The sequence below is a fragment of the Phocoena phocoena genome, chromosome 8, assembly GCF_963924675.1.
Source record: "Phocoena phocoena chromosome 8, mPhoPho1.1, whole genome shotgun sequence".
NCBI lineage: Eukaryota > Metazoa > Chordata > Mammalia > Artiodactyla > Phocoenidae > Phocoena > Phocoena phocoena.
In genome coordinates, this window is record NC_089226.1 from 5,574,250 (window position 1) to 5,595,172 (window position 20,923).

Below are 20,923 nucleotides of genomic sequence, written 5' to 3' on the forward strand. Positions count from 1 at the left end.
TTTTGTTAATTCATACTATAATGTTTAGGGGCTTTTGTGCCATATATTTTCAATCTTAAAAATTTTTAGTCTTTCATATTTTGATAGGAATAGAGCTGTTTATCATTGTTGTAATTTCTCATTTAAAAAAATTCCAGGGCTTCCCTGGTGGCGCAGTGGTTGAGAGTCCGCCTGCCGATGCAGGGGACACGGGTTCGTGCCCCGGTCTGGGAAGATCCCACATGCCGCGGAGCGGCTGGGCCTGTGAGCCATGGCCGCTGAGCCTGCGCGTCCGGAGCCTGTGCTCCGCAACGGGAGAGGCCACAACAGTGAGAGGCCCGTGTAACGCAAAAAAAAAAAAAAAAAAAAAATTCCAGTCTTTGAACTTTTTTACTTCCATATGCCTATATTAGAGGTAGTAGGTTTTGTGATAATTCAGTTTAACCCGTGCAGCTAATGCACTATGGCAGGTTGCTTCTTTCTTGGTCTCAGTTTCCTCTCTACGGTGGAATGGCTGAATGAGATTTCTTGAAGTTCTGTGATTATGTGTTAAATACCTTCCCATACTCTTTTTTTCCTTATTTAAAAATGTGTAATACCCATTAGCATCCTGCTGATACCTGTTAAGATGGACTTCATAGTATTTGGAGAAGATAGTCACACACGTAGACAATATGGAAGGGGCAGGCATTGTATGGGGCTCACTGTGGAAGCAGCCAGCGCTATGGTTCTGTATCAGAGGATAGTGTGTTATACTGGTGCTAAATCAGTTTACAGTTACCCATTCAGCATTAGAGTTTTATTTGGATTTGGGATCAAGAGAATTGGCATTTGAAGGATTGTTTAAAGATCTGTACCAGTGGTAGGAATGAGAATATTTTTCTGGGTTAGGGAGCATAGAAGCAAACAGGATAAAACATTGCCAGTTCCTATTTTTGCAATTTTTCAACATCAGATTATGTTTTCCAGAAATGGATGAATTCTACAGTATGTGGTTTAACTGGTTCAGGTCATGGAGAAACAAAAACTTCCCTTGTTATAGATGATACAGTTTTTTCAGTCTGCATTAGTTTTTTACCAGTGAGGGTTTCTTTTTTTTTTTTTGGCTTATGTTTAGCTTGTGGTAAACTATAGGGCTTAGATTTTGTTACACAAATTCTTGTCAAATAAAGTGTGTTCCCCCATACTTATGTAATTGAGTTTTGAATATAAATTGAAGGCTTTAATTTTTATTCTTGATGAACTTTATAATCATTTTAGTTGGTCTTTGCAACCTATTAAATAAAATCTCTTGAATTCTGTCCCTCAGAGTATTAATATGCTTTTAAGTTTTCTCCTATCTATGAAATTGATAAATACGTCATATATGTTTTTGTCTTTTATAAAAATTTTGATAAATTTGGGAATAAAACAGCCCTGTGATCTGCTGCCTCTTTCCTGTCACACAGTAACTTGCAGTGCCATTGACACTTACTTCACATTCTTGAGTATATAATCAGCTCCACATTCGTCTCATTGTAGTAATATTGAATTCCCATTTAAAAATTGTATCCACTAGCCTATCACAGAAGACTCAGCTATATACCTGGCTGTAATCTAGTTTCAGTATGCCTTCTACATTTGTCTGTTGCCATTCTGCCAGTCTTATTTAAACACTGCCACTTGCCCCCCAAAGGAAATGAGTAAGGGTTTCTACTTAATGTCTTTGCTTTATATTTGAACTATGTCTTATGCTGAAAACCTTTTTAATGACCTTAACAATTGCTAGTTTGATTTAATCTACTTTTAATAGTTTTAAAGGAATAATGCAACTATTATTGAAAGCAATTTGTTTCCTTTCATCTATAGGATATATCATATTTGGAATGTGTTACTTTGCATTACTGTCATTTGAAGTAATTCCTCTCTGTGTGCTTAAGCTTCCAGCTTTAAATGATTATGTTCATTTATTTTATTTGGGTTTTGATTTTAAGAGTTTGCCTTCTTCCCCCATTTTAATTTAACTTAGTTTTTACAAATATTTAAAACATTTATTTACATGGCCCTAAAATCTGAATGACCGAATAAAGCATTCAGAAAAATCAGGCTTCTATCCCTGTCTCTTTGTTCTTCATATGTGAACGTTTTATTATTTTTTTCATATGTGAACATTCTAATTGGTCATCGTTTCTCACTTTTTAAGTGTAACAAATTATACATAATATAAATTTTATATACAAAATGTTCATATTTACCTTCTTTTTAGATAAAGGGTAGCCTGTTCTTATGTAATGTTTTTTTCCCCCACTCAATATATGCAGAGGGTTACTTCATAGCAATAGATCGAAATCTTCCTCATTACTTTTATAGCTGTGGCTATTCCATTGTGTGGATGGAACACAGTTTATTTAACCATTCCCTTTTTGATGGGCACCTAGGTTGTTTCCACCTTTTAGTTACTAGAGACAGTCCTGCAAAGAATAACCTTATTCATATGGAACTTTGTACTTTTGCCATTATAAGAAGAAAATGGTAAAAAAAAAAAAAAAAAGATTCCATTTATTAAAATGACTGTCCTTTTTCCTGACTTAATTGCAGTCGTGCCTTTGTCCTGAATCAGATGGCCATATTATTGGCTGCTGCCTGAATTCTCTAATGTGCTCTATTGATCCACTTTTCTGTTCTTGGGGAAATACCATATTTAGTTATTTTAATTTTATAGCATACCTTGTTATCTGGTAGAGTAGGTATCCCAGCTTTGCTCTTCTTAGCCTTGGCACGTCTATGTCTTTTGCATTTCCATATACATCCTTAGAATTAGCTTGCCAATTTACACAGGTAAATCTGTAGATAATTTTGGGGGAAACTGACACCCTGGCAGTATTGTGTCTTCCAAGCTATGCAAATGAGGTGTGTGTATGTGTACATCTCTTAATTTATATTTTCTTATATTTTGAAAAACGTTTGTAGTTCTTAGTGTAGAGGTTTTTCATATAATAGGTATTTTCCTAGGGATTTGATGTTTTCCTCAATATTATTATAATTATTGTTGTAGGTAAAAGTTTCTTGTTTTAAAATTTTATTTTCTGCTAATATATAGATATGTAATTAATTTTTGTATATTTATTTTATGCCGAGAGACATTGATGCATTCTTTTGTAAATTCTAAGAGTTTGTAAATTCTTTTGGATTTTATATGTGCATATATATTCCATATATTCCATATTGCACTGGCTAGGCACTCTGTAATGATGTTGAATAGATGTGGTAATTGCATGCATCCTTGTTTTGTTCCTGATGTTGGAGGAGGGAACTTTAAATATTTCATCATTCAGTATGATGTTCCCTTTAGTTTCTTTCTGGATACTGTTTATCACATTAAGGATGTTCTGTTTACTGATTTTTATTTTTTCATGAATAGGATTTGGAATTTTTTCAAATGTGTTTACTGCTTCAGAGATGATTATGTGATTTTTTCTCCCTTTTTGGTTAATGTGATGAACTACATTGATTTGTTTTCAGATATTAAACTGATCTTGTATTCCTAGGATAATCTACCTGCTCATGGTGTTTTATCTTTTAAATCTGTTGTTGGTTTCATTTTTTTAACTTTTTATATTCTCCTTAGAATTATTATTTTATACTTCAAGTAAGATGTAGAAACCTTGTCACCACATAGGTTCCTTTATCTTCCCCCTTTATGTTGTACTTTTTTAAAGTATTACATCAAACGGTGTTATAATTTTGCTTTTAACTGGCACATATATTTTTAAAAACTTCAGAGGAGATTAATGATTTATTACATTTATCCAATTATTTACCATTTCTCTTGCTCTTCCTTTATACCAGAGGTTTCAAATTTTACTGTTATCATTTTCCATTTATAAGAAGAACTTTCTTTAGCATTTCTTTTGGAGCCTATGGGCTGGTGATAAATTCTTAATTTTTTTCATCTGAGTATGTTCTTTTACTTCATTTCTGAAAGGTATTTTCACATGATGTAATTTTTGGGTTGAGAGTTCTTACAGCATTTTATAAATGTTTCTCCATTATCTTCTGGTCTTCTTGGTTTCTAATGAGAAATCCAGTAAGGATTTAAATCCTTATTACCTTATACGTAATATTTATTTTTTCTCTGTCTGCTCTCAAAATACTTACTTTATATTTGGTTTTCAACAGCTTATGATGCTTTTCTTTGCTTTTATTGTTTTAATTTTGTTAATCTTCTTAAATCTGTAAATATATATCCTTCAACTAATTTGTAATGTTTTCTGGAATTATTTCTTCAAATAGTATTTTTTTTTTCTGTGCCAGTATGTTTCTTTACCATGGGTATATATATGGGTCTATTCACATTTTTCAGTCTTTTAAAAAACTTCTAAGTATCTGCTCTATACATTGGATAAATTGTCAGGTTCACTAACTCTTTTCTTCTGTCATCTCCATTCTGCTGTGGAGCCAAGACAGCATGTTTTATTTCAGATACCACATTTTTCAATTTAAAGTTTTTAATTTGGTCTGTCTTTTTAGTTTACATATTTCATTAAGGAGTTACTGTTTTTCTGTTGATTTCAATATCTGATGAAGCATGTTTATAATGCAGTTGTCTGTTGAACAACATGGGTTGGAACTGCATGGGCCCACTTACATGCAGATTTTTGTCAGTAGCAAATACTACAGTATTGCTTGATCCATGGTTGATTGAATCTGCAGGTGTGGAATCTCGGATATGGAAGACCTGCGTATATGGAGGGCCGACTGTAAGTTATACTTAGATTTTTGACTGTGTGGAAGGAGGATCAGTGCCCCTAACCCTGCCGTGTTGTTCAAGGGGCAATTGTGTATGAGTATATATGCTTTAAAATTTTTGGTAAGTCCAGCATCTGTTTCATCTCATATTTGGCACTTCTTTATTATCTTTTCCTTTGGGAATTGTTCACATTTTACTGGTTTTTGGTGTGTTTAGTAATTTTGGACTGTATCATGGACTCTTTGAATGTTATGCTGTGAATCTGACTCCTGTTGAAATCCTCTGGAGAGTGTTGACTTTTTTATCTTATCAGGCATCAGCCTGATTGGGTTTAGATTGAAATTTCTTTCTGGACTTCTTTAGCTGTTGGTTTCAACATCAGTTCAGTTCCATAGCATCTGCTGTACTCTTACCTTTATTGGGGATTTTGCACACCGTCTGCCCTCAGATGATGCTTTTCATGGTTTCTCTGGCTGGAAAGATGGCGCTTTAGCGCATGCAGTTTTTCCTGAGTGGGGCTGCTGTTAGGTCTAAGTACAGAGAGAAAAAGTGTGAGAGGAGAAAACCCCAAGGATTACCCCCACAGTCTTTACACAACAGGGTCCTCTTTTATTGTACCTCTCTTCAGAAGAATGGGTTCTTCACTTAGGGTCTTACGTGCGCATGCTGCAGCTGAAGTGCTGCTGTCAGGCCTGTCCTTGGGCCGAGTTGGAAGAGGAAAGGAAAAAAATCTCTTGGTTACTTTCCCTACATTTGAGGGGCATTTCCCCCTCAAGTCCTCTGGCCAGAAAGTTGGACTTCCTGAAGAGTTTTTCTTACTGTGCCTGTTACTCATATCCTGATTCTGCCTGTCTTTGGGTAATTCAAGAGGTAATGGGTGGGGAAAAAACCAGGAAGTACACTGCCACTGCATTAGTCATTCTTCATTCAAGTTTTAACTTTGCTCCCCAATTCACCTGCTCTCATTAATTTAGAATAGCTGCATGTTTTAATTTTATTTCATTTTATTTCCTGTAGAGTTTTTATTATAAACAGTAGAAGAGACTGGAAACCTCACATTCTGTTTTTGAAATAAATTTCACTGCATATAGAATTCTATAGACAGTCGTTTTAAAAAGCAGCTGAAAGAACTCAATCCAGGTGTTCTGCCTTTCTCATATTTATTCCTGTGAATGTAATGTGTATCATATTTTCCCAGCTGCTAAGATTTTCTCTTTATCAGTGGTTTTCAGCCATTTGATTATGATATGCCTTGTTGTTTTTTAAAGTGTTTATCATACTTCACATTTATTGAGTTTTCTGGATAACGTGTTTATAATTTTCATGAAATTTGGAAACTTTTTACCCATGGTTTTTTCAAAATTTTTTTCTATGCCTCTTCTTCCACCAGCCTCGGGAGAGGACGGCATTTTCCTCTCCTTTTTTGCCTTTGGTTACACTTACATTAAATGGCTTGATATTGTCCCACATGTCACTGTGACTTTTTCCTGTCTTTTTTCTTTCACAAAGCACAAAAACTAAAAAAAAAACCCCAAAATTTTGGGGGGGATAGTTTTTCTTGCTATTTCTTTAAGCTTACTGATCGTTTCTTCTGCTGTGTCTAATATGCTTTTAGGTGTTTTTAGTTACAGATATATTTTTTCATCAATAGTAGTCCCTTTGATTTTTTTGTTTAGTTTTCATTTCTTTCTTCATTATGTTTGTTTTTTCCCCATCCTTGAGCATATTTACAAAGTGTTCTTACATTTTTGTCCTGCTTGTCCCATTACTTTTGTTATTTCTAGGTCTGTTTCTAGTTAGTGAGTTTTCTCCTGGTTATACAATTTTGGCTAGATTTCTTAGGCTTTTCCTGTATATGTGGAGAATAGGAATGACAAATTATTTCAGGTTCATTTGTATATGAATATTTTCATTCACTTGTAGTTTTCTCCTTTCTGGGAGTTTCCCTTTAAGGGGCAGTCATATGGCAGCTTTGAAACGTGACACCTGTTTCTCCTCACCAGTAATACTGCTGCTTTCTGTTTGGACTGTAGTCCTTCTTGCTGTGGTTTGGGAGTGCTTGCATCTCAACAGTTTGGCTGAATATCGAGTTCATCTTACATAATTTGTTTCTCTCAAATATTATATCACCTCTTATGTCTTTTCTGTATGGTTGAACTTTAGTGCTTAAAACAGTTGGTTTACACATTTTATCCAGCTTTTCTGGTGGTTTTAGTTTAGGTCTAGATCTTAGTCTAGTCCTGGTTGGTGTTGAAAGTCTCTTGGTTGGTTTTGATGTCTGTATTAACTGGTATCATAAAATAAGTTAGAAAACAGTTTTCTTTTTCTGTTCTTTGGAATTGTATTCTTTCCTCATTCCTCATTGTTTTAATAGTGATCATTAACTATTCCAGGCAAATGTAGAACCAGCTTAAGTTCCATAAAAATTTCTCTTGACATTTTTCTGTTAATTTTTAATTGAAGTTTAACTCTCTTCTTTCACATACTGTAATAACAGCTAGATTTAGTCATGTTGTTTAATGTGTTAATAAATACCTTTTTTTCAAGCACAGCATTCCATTGCATAAATACACCATAATTTATTCTTCCCTTCATACATATTTGTGTTTCCATTTTTTGGTGATTATAAATAAAGCTCCCGTGAACATTTATGTACATGTCTTTTGTTGTACATATGAGTACTTTGCAGGGGGAGGGTCTATATTTGGGAGTGTAGTTGCAGGATTATTGGGTAGTTGTATGTTTAGTTATATCTGTTTGTATATTTTGCCATTTAAAAAATTGGGGTGTCAGTTTTTATTATAAGGAGTTTTTTTATACATGCTAGGGTATGGCTTCTTTGTTTTTAATTTTGATGCCGTTGAATTTATTGTTTCTCTTACACGTAGTACATTTTTGTTTCCTTTTAAAGATATCTTAAGATTTATTTTTCTGTGTTCATTTTTATTTTATTAATTTTCACATTGAGTGAATTTTCACCTTGAATGACTTTCTGTGTATCATTGAGAAGGTTCAGGGTTTTTCCTTTTTGCATACTTTAGGAACTTGTATCAGTCTTATTCATTGACAGTACTGTTCTTTTGAATTCTGGACTTTCTGTTGTATCTCATTAACTTACTCCAGTACCACACTGTTTTAAATTACTCTTGCTTTGTAGTAAGTCTTGAAGTCAGTAAGTGTAATGCCTACAATTTCCAGGTTTATAATTTTAATGGAAAATTATTAAGTATCTTGATATATTATGTCACACATATATTACTAGCTTTAACTTAAAGTGTTCTTTACTCTGAAAAATATAAAAGTAAGGAATATAAGAATAAATTATATTATACAAAATAATACAGATGTCTACTAAAATTGTGGAATTTTGTTCAACTCTTTTATTTATTGTTAAAATAGATGAAGTAATTTTATCAGGTAAAGATAAAGATCGGTAATACTTAGTGTTCTTGAGGTTGTGAGAAAATAGGCACATACTCCTTTCTGGAAGATTATTTAGCAATGTACATCAAAATAGTAAGAGTAAATATTTTTAACCATAAAAACAGAGCTGTTAAAATGAATAACTTTATTAATTTAGACTTTAATACATATTATTTATTAGCCAGGAGAATTAAAAAATGAGAGATAAAAGTCTTGATTTGCTTTCCTGCGGTAGTACAGTACCGAGTTTCTTTTAATCCATTTTAAGGTTTTTTTGTGTATGGTGTTAGGGAGGGTTCTAATTTCATTCTTTTACATGTAGCTGTCCAGTTTTCCCAGCACCACTTACTGAAGAGGCTGTCTTTTCTCCATTGTATATTCTTGCCTCCTTTATCAAAGATAAAGTGACCATATATGCATGGGTTTATCTCTGGGCTTTCTGTCTTGTTCCATTGATCTGTATTTCCATTTTTGTGCCAGTACCATACTGTCTTGATTACTGTAGCTTTGTAGTATAATCTGAAGTCAGGGAGCCTGATTCCTCCAGCTCCATTTTTCTTTCTCAAGATTGCTTTGGCTATTAGGGGTCTTTTGTGTTTCCATACAAGTTGTGAAATTTTCTGTTCTAGTTCTGTGAAAAATGCCATTGGTAGTTCGATAGGGATTGCATTGAATCTGTAGATTGCTTTGGGTAGTATAGTCATCTTCACAATGTTTATTCTTCGATTCCAAGAACATGGTATATCTTTCCATCTGTTTGTATCATCTTTTATTTGTTTCATCAGTGTCTGATAGTTTTCTGCATACAGGTCTTTTATCTCCTAAGGTAGGTTTATTCCTAGGTATTTTATTCTTTTTGTTGCATGGTAAATGGGAATGTTTCCTTAATTTCTCTTTCAGATATTTCACCATTAGCATATAGGAATGCAAGAGTTTTCTGTGCATTCATTTTGTATCCTGTTACTTTACCAAATTCATTGATTAGCTCTAGTAGTTTTCTGGTAGCATCTTTAGGATTCTCTGTGTATAGCATCATGTCATCTGCAAACAGTGACAGTTTTACTTCTTTTCCAGTTTGGATTCCTTTTATTTCTTTTTCGTCTCATTGCAGTGGCCAAAACTTCTAAAGCTGTGTTGAATAATAGTGGTGACAGTGGGCGACCTTGCCTTTTTTCTGATCTTAGTGGAAATGCTTTCAGTTTTTCACCACTGAGAACGATGTTGGCTGTGGGTTTGTCATATATGGCCTTTATTATGTTGAGGAAAGTTCCCTCTATGCCTACTTTCTGGAGGGTCTTTATCATAAATGGGTGTTGAATTTTGTCAAAAGCTTTTTCTGCATCTGTTGAGATGATCATAAGGTTTTTATCCTTCAGTTTGTTAACATGGTGTATCACATTGATTGATTTGCGTATATGGAAGAATCCTTGCACTCTTGGAATAAACCCCACTTGATCATGGTGTATGATTCTTTTAATGTGCTGCTGGACTCTGTTTGCTAGCATTTTGTTGAGGGTTTTTGCATTTACGTTCATCAGTGATACTGGCCTGTAGTTTTCTTTTTTTGTGATATCTTTGTCTGGTTTTGGTATCAGGATGATGGTGGCCTCATAGAATGAGTTTTGGAGTGTTCCTCCCTCTGCTGTGTTTTGGGAGAGTTTGAGAAGGATAGGTGTTAGCTCTTCTCTAAATGTTTGATAGAATTCACCTGTGAAACCATCTGGTCCTGGGCTTTTGTTTGTTGGAAGATTTTTAATCACAGTTTCAATTTCAGTGCTTGTGATTGGTGTGTTTGTATTTTCTATTCCTTCCTGGTTCGGTCTCAGAAGGTTGTGCTTTTCTAAGAATTTGTCCGTTTTTTCCAGGTTGTTCATTTTATTAGCATAGAGTTGCTTGTAGTAATCTCTCCTGATCCTTTGTATTTCTGCAGTGTCAGTTGTTATTTCTCCTTTTTCATTTCTAATTCTGTTTTGAGTCTTTTGCCTTTTTTCTTGATGAGTCTGGCTAATGGTTTATCAATTTTGTTTATCTTCTCAGAGAACCAGCTTTTAGTTTTAGTGATCTTTGCTATTGCATCCTTCATTTCTTTTTCATTTATTTCTGATCTGATTTTTATGATTTATTTCCTGCTAACTTTTGGGTTTTTTTGTTGTTCTTTGTCTAATTGCTTTAGGTGTAAGGTTAGGTTGTTTATTTGAGAAGTTTCTTGTTTCTTGAGGTAGGATTGTATTGCTATAAACTTCCCTGTTAGAACTGCTTTTGCTGCATCCCATAGGTTTTGTTTGTTTTTTTGTGGTACGCGGGCCTCTCACTGTTGTGGCCTCTCCCGTTGTGGAGCACAGGCTCCGGATGCGCAGGCTCAGCGGCTATGGTTCACAGGCCCAGCCACTCCGCGGCATGTGGGATCTTCCCGGACCGGGGCACGAACCCGTGTCCCCTGCATCAGCAGGTGGACTCTCAACCACCGCGCCACCAGGGAAGCCCTATCCCATAGGTTTTGGGTCATCGTGTTTTCATTGTCATGTGTTTCTAGGTATATTTTGATTTCCTCTTTGATTTCTTCAGTGATCTGTTGGTTACTTAGTATTGTTTAGCCTCCAACTGTATGTATTTTTTACAGGTTTTTTCCTGTAATTGATATCTAGTCTCATAGCGTTGTGGTCGGAAAAGATACTTGATACAATTCCAGTTTTCTTAAATTTACCAAGGCTTGATTTGTGACCCAAGATATTATCTATCCTGGAGAATGTTCCATGAGCACTTGAAAAGAAAGTGTATTGTGTTGTTTTTGGATGGAATGTCCTGTAAATATCAATTAGGTCCATCTTGTTTAATGTGTCATTTGAAGCTTGTGTTTCTTTATTTATTTTCATTTTGGTTGATCTGCCCATTGGTGAAAGTGGGGTGTTAAAGTCCCCTACTATGATTGTGTTCCTGTTGATTTCCCTTTTTATGGGTGTTAACGTTTGCCTTATGTATTGAGGGCTCCCCTGTTGGGTGCATAGTTATTTACAGTTGTTATATCTTCTTCTTGGATTGATCCCTTGAGCATTATGTAGTGTGCTTCTTTGTCTCTTGTAGCCTTTATTTTAAAGTCTCTTTTGTCTGATATGAGAATTGCTCCTGCAGCTTTCTTTTAATTTCCATTTGCATGGAATATCCTTTTCCATCCCCTCACTTTCAGTCTGTATGTGTCCCTGGGTCTGAAGTGGGTCTCTCGTAGCAGCATATATACAGGTCTTGTTTTGTATCCATTCAGCCAGTCTGCGTCTTTTGATTGGAGCCTTTAATCCATTTACATTTAAGGTAATTATCGATATGTATGTTCCTTTTACCATTTTCTTAATTGCTTTGGGTGTGTTATTGTAGGTCTTTTCCTCCTCTTGTGTTTCCTGCCTAGAGAAACTCCTTTAGCATTTGTTGTAAAGCTGGTTTGGTGGCGCTGAATTCTCTTAGCTTTTGCTTGTCTTTAAAGGTTTTAATTTCTCCATCAAATCTGAATAGATCCTTGCTGAGTAGAGTAATCTTGGTTGTAGATTCTTCCCTTTCATCACTTTAAATATGTCCTGCCACTCCCTTCTGGCTTGCAGAGTTTCTGCTGAAAGATCAGCTGTTAACCTCATGGGGAGTCCCTTGTATGTTATTTTTTGCTTTACCCTTGCTGCTTTTAATATATTTTCTTTGAATTTTATTTATGATAGTTTGATTAATATGTGTCTTGGCATGTTTCTCCTTGGATTTCTCCTGTATGGGACTCTGTATGAATCCTGGACTTGATTGACTATTTCCTTTCCCATAGTAGGGAAGTTTTCAACTATAATCTCTTCAGTATTTTCTCAGTCCCTTTCTCTTTCTCTTCTTCTTCTGGGACCCCTATAATTCGAATGTTGGTGTGTTTATGTTGTCCCAGGTGTCTCTGAGACTGTCCTTAATTTTTTTCATTCTTTTTTCTTTATTCTGCTCTGTGGTAGTTATTTCCACTATTTTATTTTCCAGGTCACTTATCCGTTCTTCTGCCTCAGTCATTCTGCTATTGATTCCTTCTAGAGAATTTTTAATTTCATTTATTGTGTTGTTCATCACTGTTTGTTTGCTCTTTAGTTTTTCTAGGTCCTTGTTAAACGTTTCTCGTATTTTCTCCATTCTGTTTCCAAGATTTTGGATCATCTTCACTATCATTACTCTGAATTCTTTTTCAGGTAGACTGCCTATTTCCTCTTCAGATTTTTGGTCTGGTGGGTTTTTCCCTTGCTCCTTCATCTGCTGTGTAGTTTTCTTTCTTCTCATTTTGCTTAACTTACTGTGTTTGGGGTCTCCTTTTCGCAGGCTGCAGGTTCATAGTTCCCGCTGTTTTTGGTGTCTGCCCCCAGTGGGTAAGGTAGGTTCAGTGGGTAGTATAGGCTTCCTAGTGGAGGGGACTGGTGCCCGCTTGTGTCCTGTGGATGAAGCTGGATCTTGTCTTTTTGGTGGCAGGACTGTGACTGGTGGTGTGTTTTGGGGTGTCTGTGAACTTCTTAAGATTTTAGGCTGCCGCTCTGCTAATGGGTGGGGTTGTGTTCCTGTCTTGCTAGTTGTTTGGCATGGGGTGTCCAGCACTGGAGCTTGCTGGTCGTTGGGTGGAGCTGGGTCTCAGTGTTGAGACGGAGGTCTCTGGGAGAGCTCTCACTGATTGATATTATGTGGGGCCGGGAGGTCTCTGGTGGTCCAGTGTCCTGAACTCGGCTCTCCCACCTTAGCGGTTCAGGCCTGACACCCAGCCAGAGCACCAGCACCCTTTTGGGAAGTCTGAGGTCTTCTGCCAGTATTCAGTAGGGTTCTGTAGGAGTTGTTCTGCATCTAGATGTATTTTTGATGTATTTGTGGGGAGCAAGGTGATCTCCACGTCTTATTCCTCTACCATCTTGAAGGTCCTCCTTGGCTCTTTTTTTTTTTAATAAGAAAACATTTTTAAAAACTAGCAGGGCTTCCCTGGAGGCGCAGTGGTTGAGAGTTTGCCTACAGATGTGGGGGACACGGGTTTGTGCCCCTGTCCATGAGGATCCCACATGCTGCGGAGCGCCTGGGCCCGTGAGCCATGGCTGCTGAGCCTGCGCATCTGGAGCCTGTGCTCCGCAACGGGAGAGGCCACAGCAGTGAGAGGCCTGCGTACTGCAAAAAAAAAAAAAAAAAAGTGAACTGATGTTGTCAGTTTCTTCTCGTTTTTATTTTATTGAGGTATAATTGATGTGTAATACTGTATTCGTTTCTGGTACACAACATAATGATTTGATATTTGTATACATTGTGAAATGATCATAACAGTAAGTCTAATTAACATCTGTCACCATACATAGTTACAAAATGTTTTTTTTTTTTCTTGTGATGAGTACTTTTTTTTTTTAATAAAAAAATTTTTTGGGGGGGCCACACCACCCGGCATGTGGGATCTTAGTTCCCCAACCAGGGATCAAATCCATGCCCCCTGCATTGGAAAAATGGAGTCTTAACCACTGAATCACCAGAGAAGTCCTGTGATGAGCACTTTTAAGATCTACTCTCTTTGTAATTTTCAGATGTGCAATACAGTATTATTAATTATAGTCATCGTGCTGTATGTTAAATCCCCATGACTTATTTATTTTATTGCTGGAAGTTTGTATGTTTTGACCTCTTCACCTTTTTCACCTATCCACCACCCCTACCTCTGGCAGTCACCAGTCTGTTCTCTGTATCTGTGAGCTTGGTTTTTTTTTGTATTGATTTGATTTTAGATTCCATGTATAGGTGAGATCATACAGTATTCGTCTTTTTCGGACTTAATTTCACTTAGCATAACGCCCTTAAGGTCCATCCATGTTGTTACAAAAGGCAAGATGTCGTTCTTTTTTATGGCTGAGTAATATTCCACTGTATATATTTACCGTATCTTCTTTGTGGACCTCCTCTTAACTCAGTTTAAATGCTCAACCCACATCATTCTCCCCTATTGCATTATGTGACATTGGCTATAGTAATTTTTTTCTGTTACAAGTCATAGATTGTATAGCATAAATTTGTTTTTTAATATAGATATTTGGATTTGCTGTTTGCTTTCTCCAGAGTGTGAAGAACTTTTTCATTTTCCAGTTTCTGTTGTTAAAATGATACAGGTGTATGTTTCATTAAAGTTAAAAAATCACTACGATGAAAACTGGCAGACTAAGAAGTAATTTGGAGGTATTACATAGATGGTACTTTCAAATTTTAGTGTGAGAAACGTATGTTGTGATCTCCTAATTATGTTCACATATACCATTTAAACTTTTATTAATCATTGTAACCACAGTTATTTTGTTCCAACAACTCTTGCGGGAGATTTTAGTTTGTGCCGAGGCATATAATATAATAATTGATTTCAAAATTTGATTATAAAAGAATGAAAATTCTTAGTTTGACAAAAAATTTTTCCTTTTACAGTAAAGTTAAATATTTTTAGGTGAATATTTTTCCTTATTCTTAACAATTAAAAGTCAAGTAAGTTATAATTTTAAGAAGAGATTATTAAATCTGTATGTATTTCTTTTGGTGTGGAGTCAGCAGAACCATTGAAATGAGCTATAATCTGCTTTTTTAAATGTATTCATAATAAAGGGATAGTCATAAATCCTTTGTCTTTATTTTTTTAAGGCAAGAGGAGCAGACATTCCAGAGATTCCTGGAGACCTTAGTCTTAAGACATGTGGCAGTACAGCCAGTATGAAGGTGAAACATGTGAAAAAGTAAGTATAATTTTACAGCGGGTTTTAAGTGAATTTCTATCAACGGAAATCAGTTCTCTAGTTCTGTTAAAACTTTTATCCAGATTTCTTACTAAATGAGCTCTTACTGTCCATACATTAAATTAATACTTTTAAGCCTTGAATTGTCACTCAACTGTTAGCAGAATGGGTCTGAGGATCATCTACTTATCTAAAAATACACTTTAATTTTGTTCTTGTAACAACTTTTATGTTATTGTGTATTAGGTTGCATTTGTTCAATGGGAACAATCCAAGTATGTCCTCTTTGGTAGCTTTAATACATGCTCTCAGTCATTTGGAAAAATCACTTTTGGTATTTGAGTTATGAAATTGCTGTTTCTCAGCTATGCTTTTGAGAAAGCCTGAGATGGATGCCAGTATTTGACTATTAAGTGAAATATCTGAAGGTATCCGTTTCAGTTTTAGGCAGAAAAACCGTCTTTTCACCTGGTGAAGGGTTAGATAGCTATGTTTTTATTCTAAGTAGAGGAAAGACAAGGATAAAAATGTTCATTCTGCATCCAGACCCACCAATCCAGGACTGATGGGCTGTGACAACATTCACAGGTAAAATCTGGTTTTGTATGTTGTGGTGGGAATGCTGCTTCTGCTTAGAGCAGGCTGTTGACAGTTTCTATAACATTCACTGAAAGCCTCGTTTTTCTAGGGCCATTGACGTGGGTCAGGATTAGAAGAGTACTATAGTGATGCTTTTTATTTGACTTTATTTTGTTCTTTTGGTTTTGACTTGCGCACTGAATGTCGTTTCCATTTGATTCTGTGTGTCTCTGAAAAGGTATGTGTGGATGTATGTGCTTGTGTGCATGTGCTTATGCAGTAGTTCTGCTTGTTGCATGAGCTCTTCAACCTGTTTATTTCCTCCTTAAGTTTAGTAATTTTGACTGTTCCAGTATCTTGTATCTCATTTATTTCATGTACTTCAGGTTACCCTTCACTAAAGGTCACTTTCCGAAGATGGCTGAATGTGCACATTTCCATTATGAGAACGTTGAGTTTGGCAGCATACAGGTACATTCGCGATACTTCCTGCATACGGAATCAAGACATATTTGTATCTTTATCTGTGTATCTGATAGGTGACACTTAGAAGTAGTTTTTTCTATTGATGTCTTATTGGTTGATGTGAAGACTTTTTTCTCTTCTGTCGACTAATATTTGACACCTGATGACTCCTGTTTCAAGTGGAAACAGTATAAAAGAATCTGTATAAATTTCAGAATTTCTATCAGATTCCTAGACAGAGTTTGCCACTGTTTGATAGCATGAACTATTTTAGTCGTTACCTCACTGTTGTGTTGGGTCATAGTGGTGATGGATAAATCAGAGTTGGGGTGAAGGTGGAGTAGGGGTTAGGGAGAGAAGTGCTAATGGAGTTTTTTTTCAATATTTTTCTTATTGTAAAGTATATTATGTATATACATGTATATAAAACACATTTGTAATATATTTTATATACATATTTGTGTACATTTTAAAGCCTAGGTTAAGAGATAGAAATTTTCCTGTGTCCCTCTTGTGTTTCATTTGCCTTCCCTACCCAAGAGGTCACTTATACCATGACTTTTGTAATATTCATTACCTTACATTTTTAAAACAGTTTTACTCTCTACATGCATTCCTAATCAATATGGCATTTAGGTTTACCTTTTTGAACTTAACATAATTGGAATTATTCTAATTTGTTCAGCAAATACTTACTGAGCAAGTACTATATACGAGGCACTGTTTCAGGTGCCTTGGCTATATTAGTGAACAACAACCACCAAAATCAAAGACCCATTCTTAAAGAGCATAGAAGACGGCCAAGAAGATAAGAGTTATGGTAAAAAAGTAGAGCAGGGTTAAAAGGATCAGGGGTTCTTGGGGGTAAGTTGAAATATCAAACCAGTTTGGGCTTCATTATTGAATGTATTCCTTCTTGCTTCTTTCATTTAACATTGTGAAATTTATCCTTGCAGATGTATGTACTCATAGTTTGTTCAGTTTGTTCACAGCTGTGTATTAATCCATAGTGTGCGTATGTCACAAGTAATTTATTGATTCTTTTATTTTTTTGAAATTTGGGTTATTGTCAGTTATTGGCTGTTTTAAACAACATCTCAGTGAACATTGTTCTACGTGAATTCTGATGTACAAATGCCAACTACTTCTCACTGCATTTTTCTTTTTTTTTTTTTGCGGTTCGCGGGCCTTTCACTGTTATGGCCTCTCCCGTTGCGGAGCACAGGCTCCGGACACGCAGGCTCAGCGGCCATGGCTTACGGGCCCAGCCGCTCCGCGGCATGTGGGATCCTCCTGGACCAGGGCATGAACCCGTGTCCCCTGCATCGGCAGGCGGACTCTCAACCACTGCGCCGCCAGGGAAGCCCTCTCACTGCATTTTGATTTGCAGTCTCCTCATTTCTGATATGGTTGCTCAGCTCTTCAAATGTTTATTGGGCATTTGAGATTCCTATTTTTTTAAACTCTAGATGAAGCCTTTTGCTCATTTTGTTTTATAGATTTGCTTGTATTTTTCTTATTCATTCATGGGAATGCTTTACATATTTTGGATCTTAGTCCTTTCATGTTGCATCTAGTCCTTTATTGTTTTTGTATGTGAACTAAAAACACTTTCTCTCACCCTGTAGTATGTTTCTTTCACTCTCTTTATTCTGCTTTTAGTGTTCAGGCATTGACTGTTTTATTCTTTATTTTATGTAGTTGTATGTTTGTACAAATCTTCTGACTTGTAGTTTTTCTGTCATATTTAAGATGCCCTTCCCTGCTCTGAAGTTACAAAGATATTGTCCTATTTTTTTCTAGAAGTTTCACAGTTTTGACTTTAACATTCAGGTTACTTGTAATTGATATTTATGTATAGTGTGAAAAGGAGTGATGTTAAAAATTTTGACCCCCTAGTGTGACAACCAGTCAGAGTGGATATAAACCATAGCACTGGAGGTGAGTCCTGATGGCCTTCTCCTGTGCAAAGCATTTGCCCCTGTAGTTGCATGGATCATTGGTGGTACAATATCTCAGTATTTTAACACTGTGATACCCACCAGTCCTTTTTTAAAGGAGCCCAATTTTATTATTATTTTAAAGTGTGATTAGCTATGTTAGTCAGAGTTCTGTAGTGAAACGGAATGAATTTGTGTGCGTGTGTGTGTGTGTGTGTAGAGAGAGAGAGAGGGAGAGATAGATAGATATTTAGATTTTAAGGAATTGGCTCATGTGGTTGTGGAGCTTTAGTAAGTCCTAAATCTCCAGAGTAGGCTGAAGACCAAGGGAAGGGTTGCTGTTGCAGTTTGAGTCCAAGGGCACTCTGCTGGTAGAGTTCCCTCTTCTACCGGGGAGGTCAGTCTTTTTTTCTATTAAGACCTGCATGTGATTGGAGGGTAATCTTCTTTTCTCCCTCTCCATCTCCATCTCCATTATGGAGGGTCATCTGCTTTACTCAGGGTCTACTGAATTAATTGTTAATCTCATCTAAAAAATAAGAGTGCCATTTGGAATAATGTTTGCCCAAAAGCTGACACATAAGATTAACCATCACAGTCTTCCCCTTCTCAACTTGGCACCCCTTAAACCATACTTATTGCCAAATAAAGACAATAACAAAGTCATACTTCTGCCTAGCACCATCAACTATTTTTCATACAACCAAAAACATTAACCCTTTTCCTAGAGGAGGATGTAAAGTCCTTGGGTAGTGTTTACTCTTCTTGATAACCCATAACTAATATACTGTGATGTAATGTTAAAAATACTTAAATACCATGATATAAATCTTACATTATATAAGGTGATAAGAGAGGGAAGAAAACAAAGATATTTGTTACACGTGCATGCATGCGCACACACACAGGAACGTGTTCATAACAAAGTAAGGAGGAAATGCTCATGGCAAGTGTAGTTCTTGATTCCGTAAACAGTCATATAGTTGTAGGTGGTGTTACAGTTGCCTTCATCCACTACTCATTCTGTATTTCCCTCTGCCCTCAGCAAGAACCTCGGCCGGTTGTGGTTCTTTACCTGGTGAGGCAACCCAAACCTTCATTCTGGGTCTGGCCATTAATAGTCCTGCCTGAACTGGGTTCTTGTTATTTTCCATTGAGTTTAATGATGGGTCATGGTGATACTAAGGACACCCTAAGGGATCCCATCTATTCCAGACATATTCTGTATTACCTCCATTGTGAAGGAGCTGTCCAGTTTCCCCCTGGTAGTCAGGATCAGGATCCGTCATACCAGCCAATACCATAATGCCCTTCTTTGCCTGTTGATCTAGAGGCATAAGGAGCCCAAAGTGGCTGAACAGCATTCTTAACTTCCAGTTCATTGGAATCATTGTTGTGTTTTCTGGTGGAAACATTCCTCCCCTTGGAACTAAGACTACTAGGCCAGTAGAGCATATAGTCATGGAGACAGGAAACACTGATTTTGCTAGTGAGTCACTATGAGTAACACTGAGTGGTACCACTCCCATTTCCACCCCCTTGATTCCTGGTTCTCCAGTCTGATTAAAGACACTAATGACTCTATGTACAATAGTAAAGAGAGCATGGATAGTCCATGGCATGATGAGGCAGTAGAGATATGCGTAATGTGCCATTGGATGCTTGGAATCAAACACTTATAGGAGACAAGGTTCTGGATGAACATATATATGATATAACATTTGAACATTTTTGTAAAACTAATGAGTATAACAAGGCTTTCATTTCCCTAATGATTAGTGGTGTTCAGCATCTTTTCTTGTACTTATTGTCCATTTGTATATCTTCTTTGGAGAAATGTCTATTGAAAGTCCTTCCCCCATTTTTGAATTGGGTTGTTTAGTTTTTGTTGTTGTTGAGTTTTAGGAATTCTTTTTATATAACCTGTTTGTGTCTTTTAATCTAAAGTGAGTCTTCTTTTAGACAGCATATAGTTGGATCACTTTTTGTTTTAATCCATTGGGTCCATCTTTGTCTTTTGATAGGAGAGTTTAATCCATTTCATCTAGGGTAATTGCTGATTAGGAAGAGTTACTTCTGTCATTTTGCTATTTGTTTTATCTATGTATTATAGATTTCTTGTCCCTCATTTTTCGCATTAGTCCTCTTTTGCTTTTAGTTATTTTATTTGGTAGTGAAATGTTTCAATTCCTTTCTCATTTCCTTTTGTGTCTATCTATAGGTATTTCCTTTGTGGTTACCATGGGGATTACATTTAACATACTAAGTTATAACACTCTAATTATACCAGCTTAGCTTCAATGACATACCAAAGCTCTGCTCCTTTACAGCTTGGTCCCCACACCTTTCAGTTGTTGATGTCATATAATTACATCTTTTTACATTGTGTGTCCCTAAAACATAAACTAGTAATTCTTTTGAATACAGTAGTCTCTTAAATTATGTCGAAAACAAAACGTGGGGTTACAAACTAAATTTCCAATCCTCGCTTTTAGACTTACAATTTTAAAAACGTATTAGTTTCTTAAGTCACGTAGAAAACAAAAACTGGTTACGAAGCGTTGTTACACAATCCCAGCTTTTATGGTTGCCCATGTATTTACCTTTACTGAGGTCTTTATTTGTTTGTATGTTTTCTAGTTATTATCAAGCATCATTTTATTTCAACTTGGAGGACTCCCTTGAGCCTCTCTTGCAAAATAAGCCTAATGTTAATGAACTTCCTCAGCTTTTATTTGGGAATGTCCTATTTTATCTCTCACTTTTGAAGGGTGGTTTGCTGGATATGTATTCTTGGTGGACAGTTTTATTCTTTTAGCAGTTTGAATTTGTTGCCCCACTGCCTTCTGGCCTCCAAAGTTTCTGATAAGAAATCTGATAATCTCATTGAAGATCCCTTGTATGTGACTAGTTGCTTCTCCCTTGATACTTTTAAGATTCTTTCATTGTATTTGGATTTTGAAAGTTTGATTATAATGTGTCTTGTGTGGCTTTCTTGAAGTTCATCTTACTTGGAGTTTGTTGAGCTTCTTGGCTATTTATATTCATATCTTCAATCAAATTTTGGAAGT

General features: G+C 36.1%; 1 protein-coding gene across 2 annotated transcripts in view; it reads left to right on the plus strand.

Moving 5' to 3' along the window:
- Positions 1-20,923, plus strand: part of ARHGAP32 (Rho GTPase activating protein 32) — a 168,781-nt gene that overhangs the window by 29,783 nt on the left and 118,075 nt on the right. The window contains exons 3-5 of one of the 2 annotated variants that reach the window (XM_065881481.1): positions 14,777-14,868; positions 15,415-15,456; positions 15,834-15,918. In XM_065881481.1, coding sequence (XP_065737553.1) covers positions 14,777-14,868; positions 15,415-15,456; positions 15,834-15,918 — 219 coding nt within the window. The remainder of the gene's footprint in view (positions 1-14,776; positions 14,869-15,414; positions 15,457-15,833; positions 15,919-20,923) is intronic. The other variant, XM_065881482.1, reaches the window with a different exon arrangement.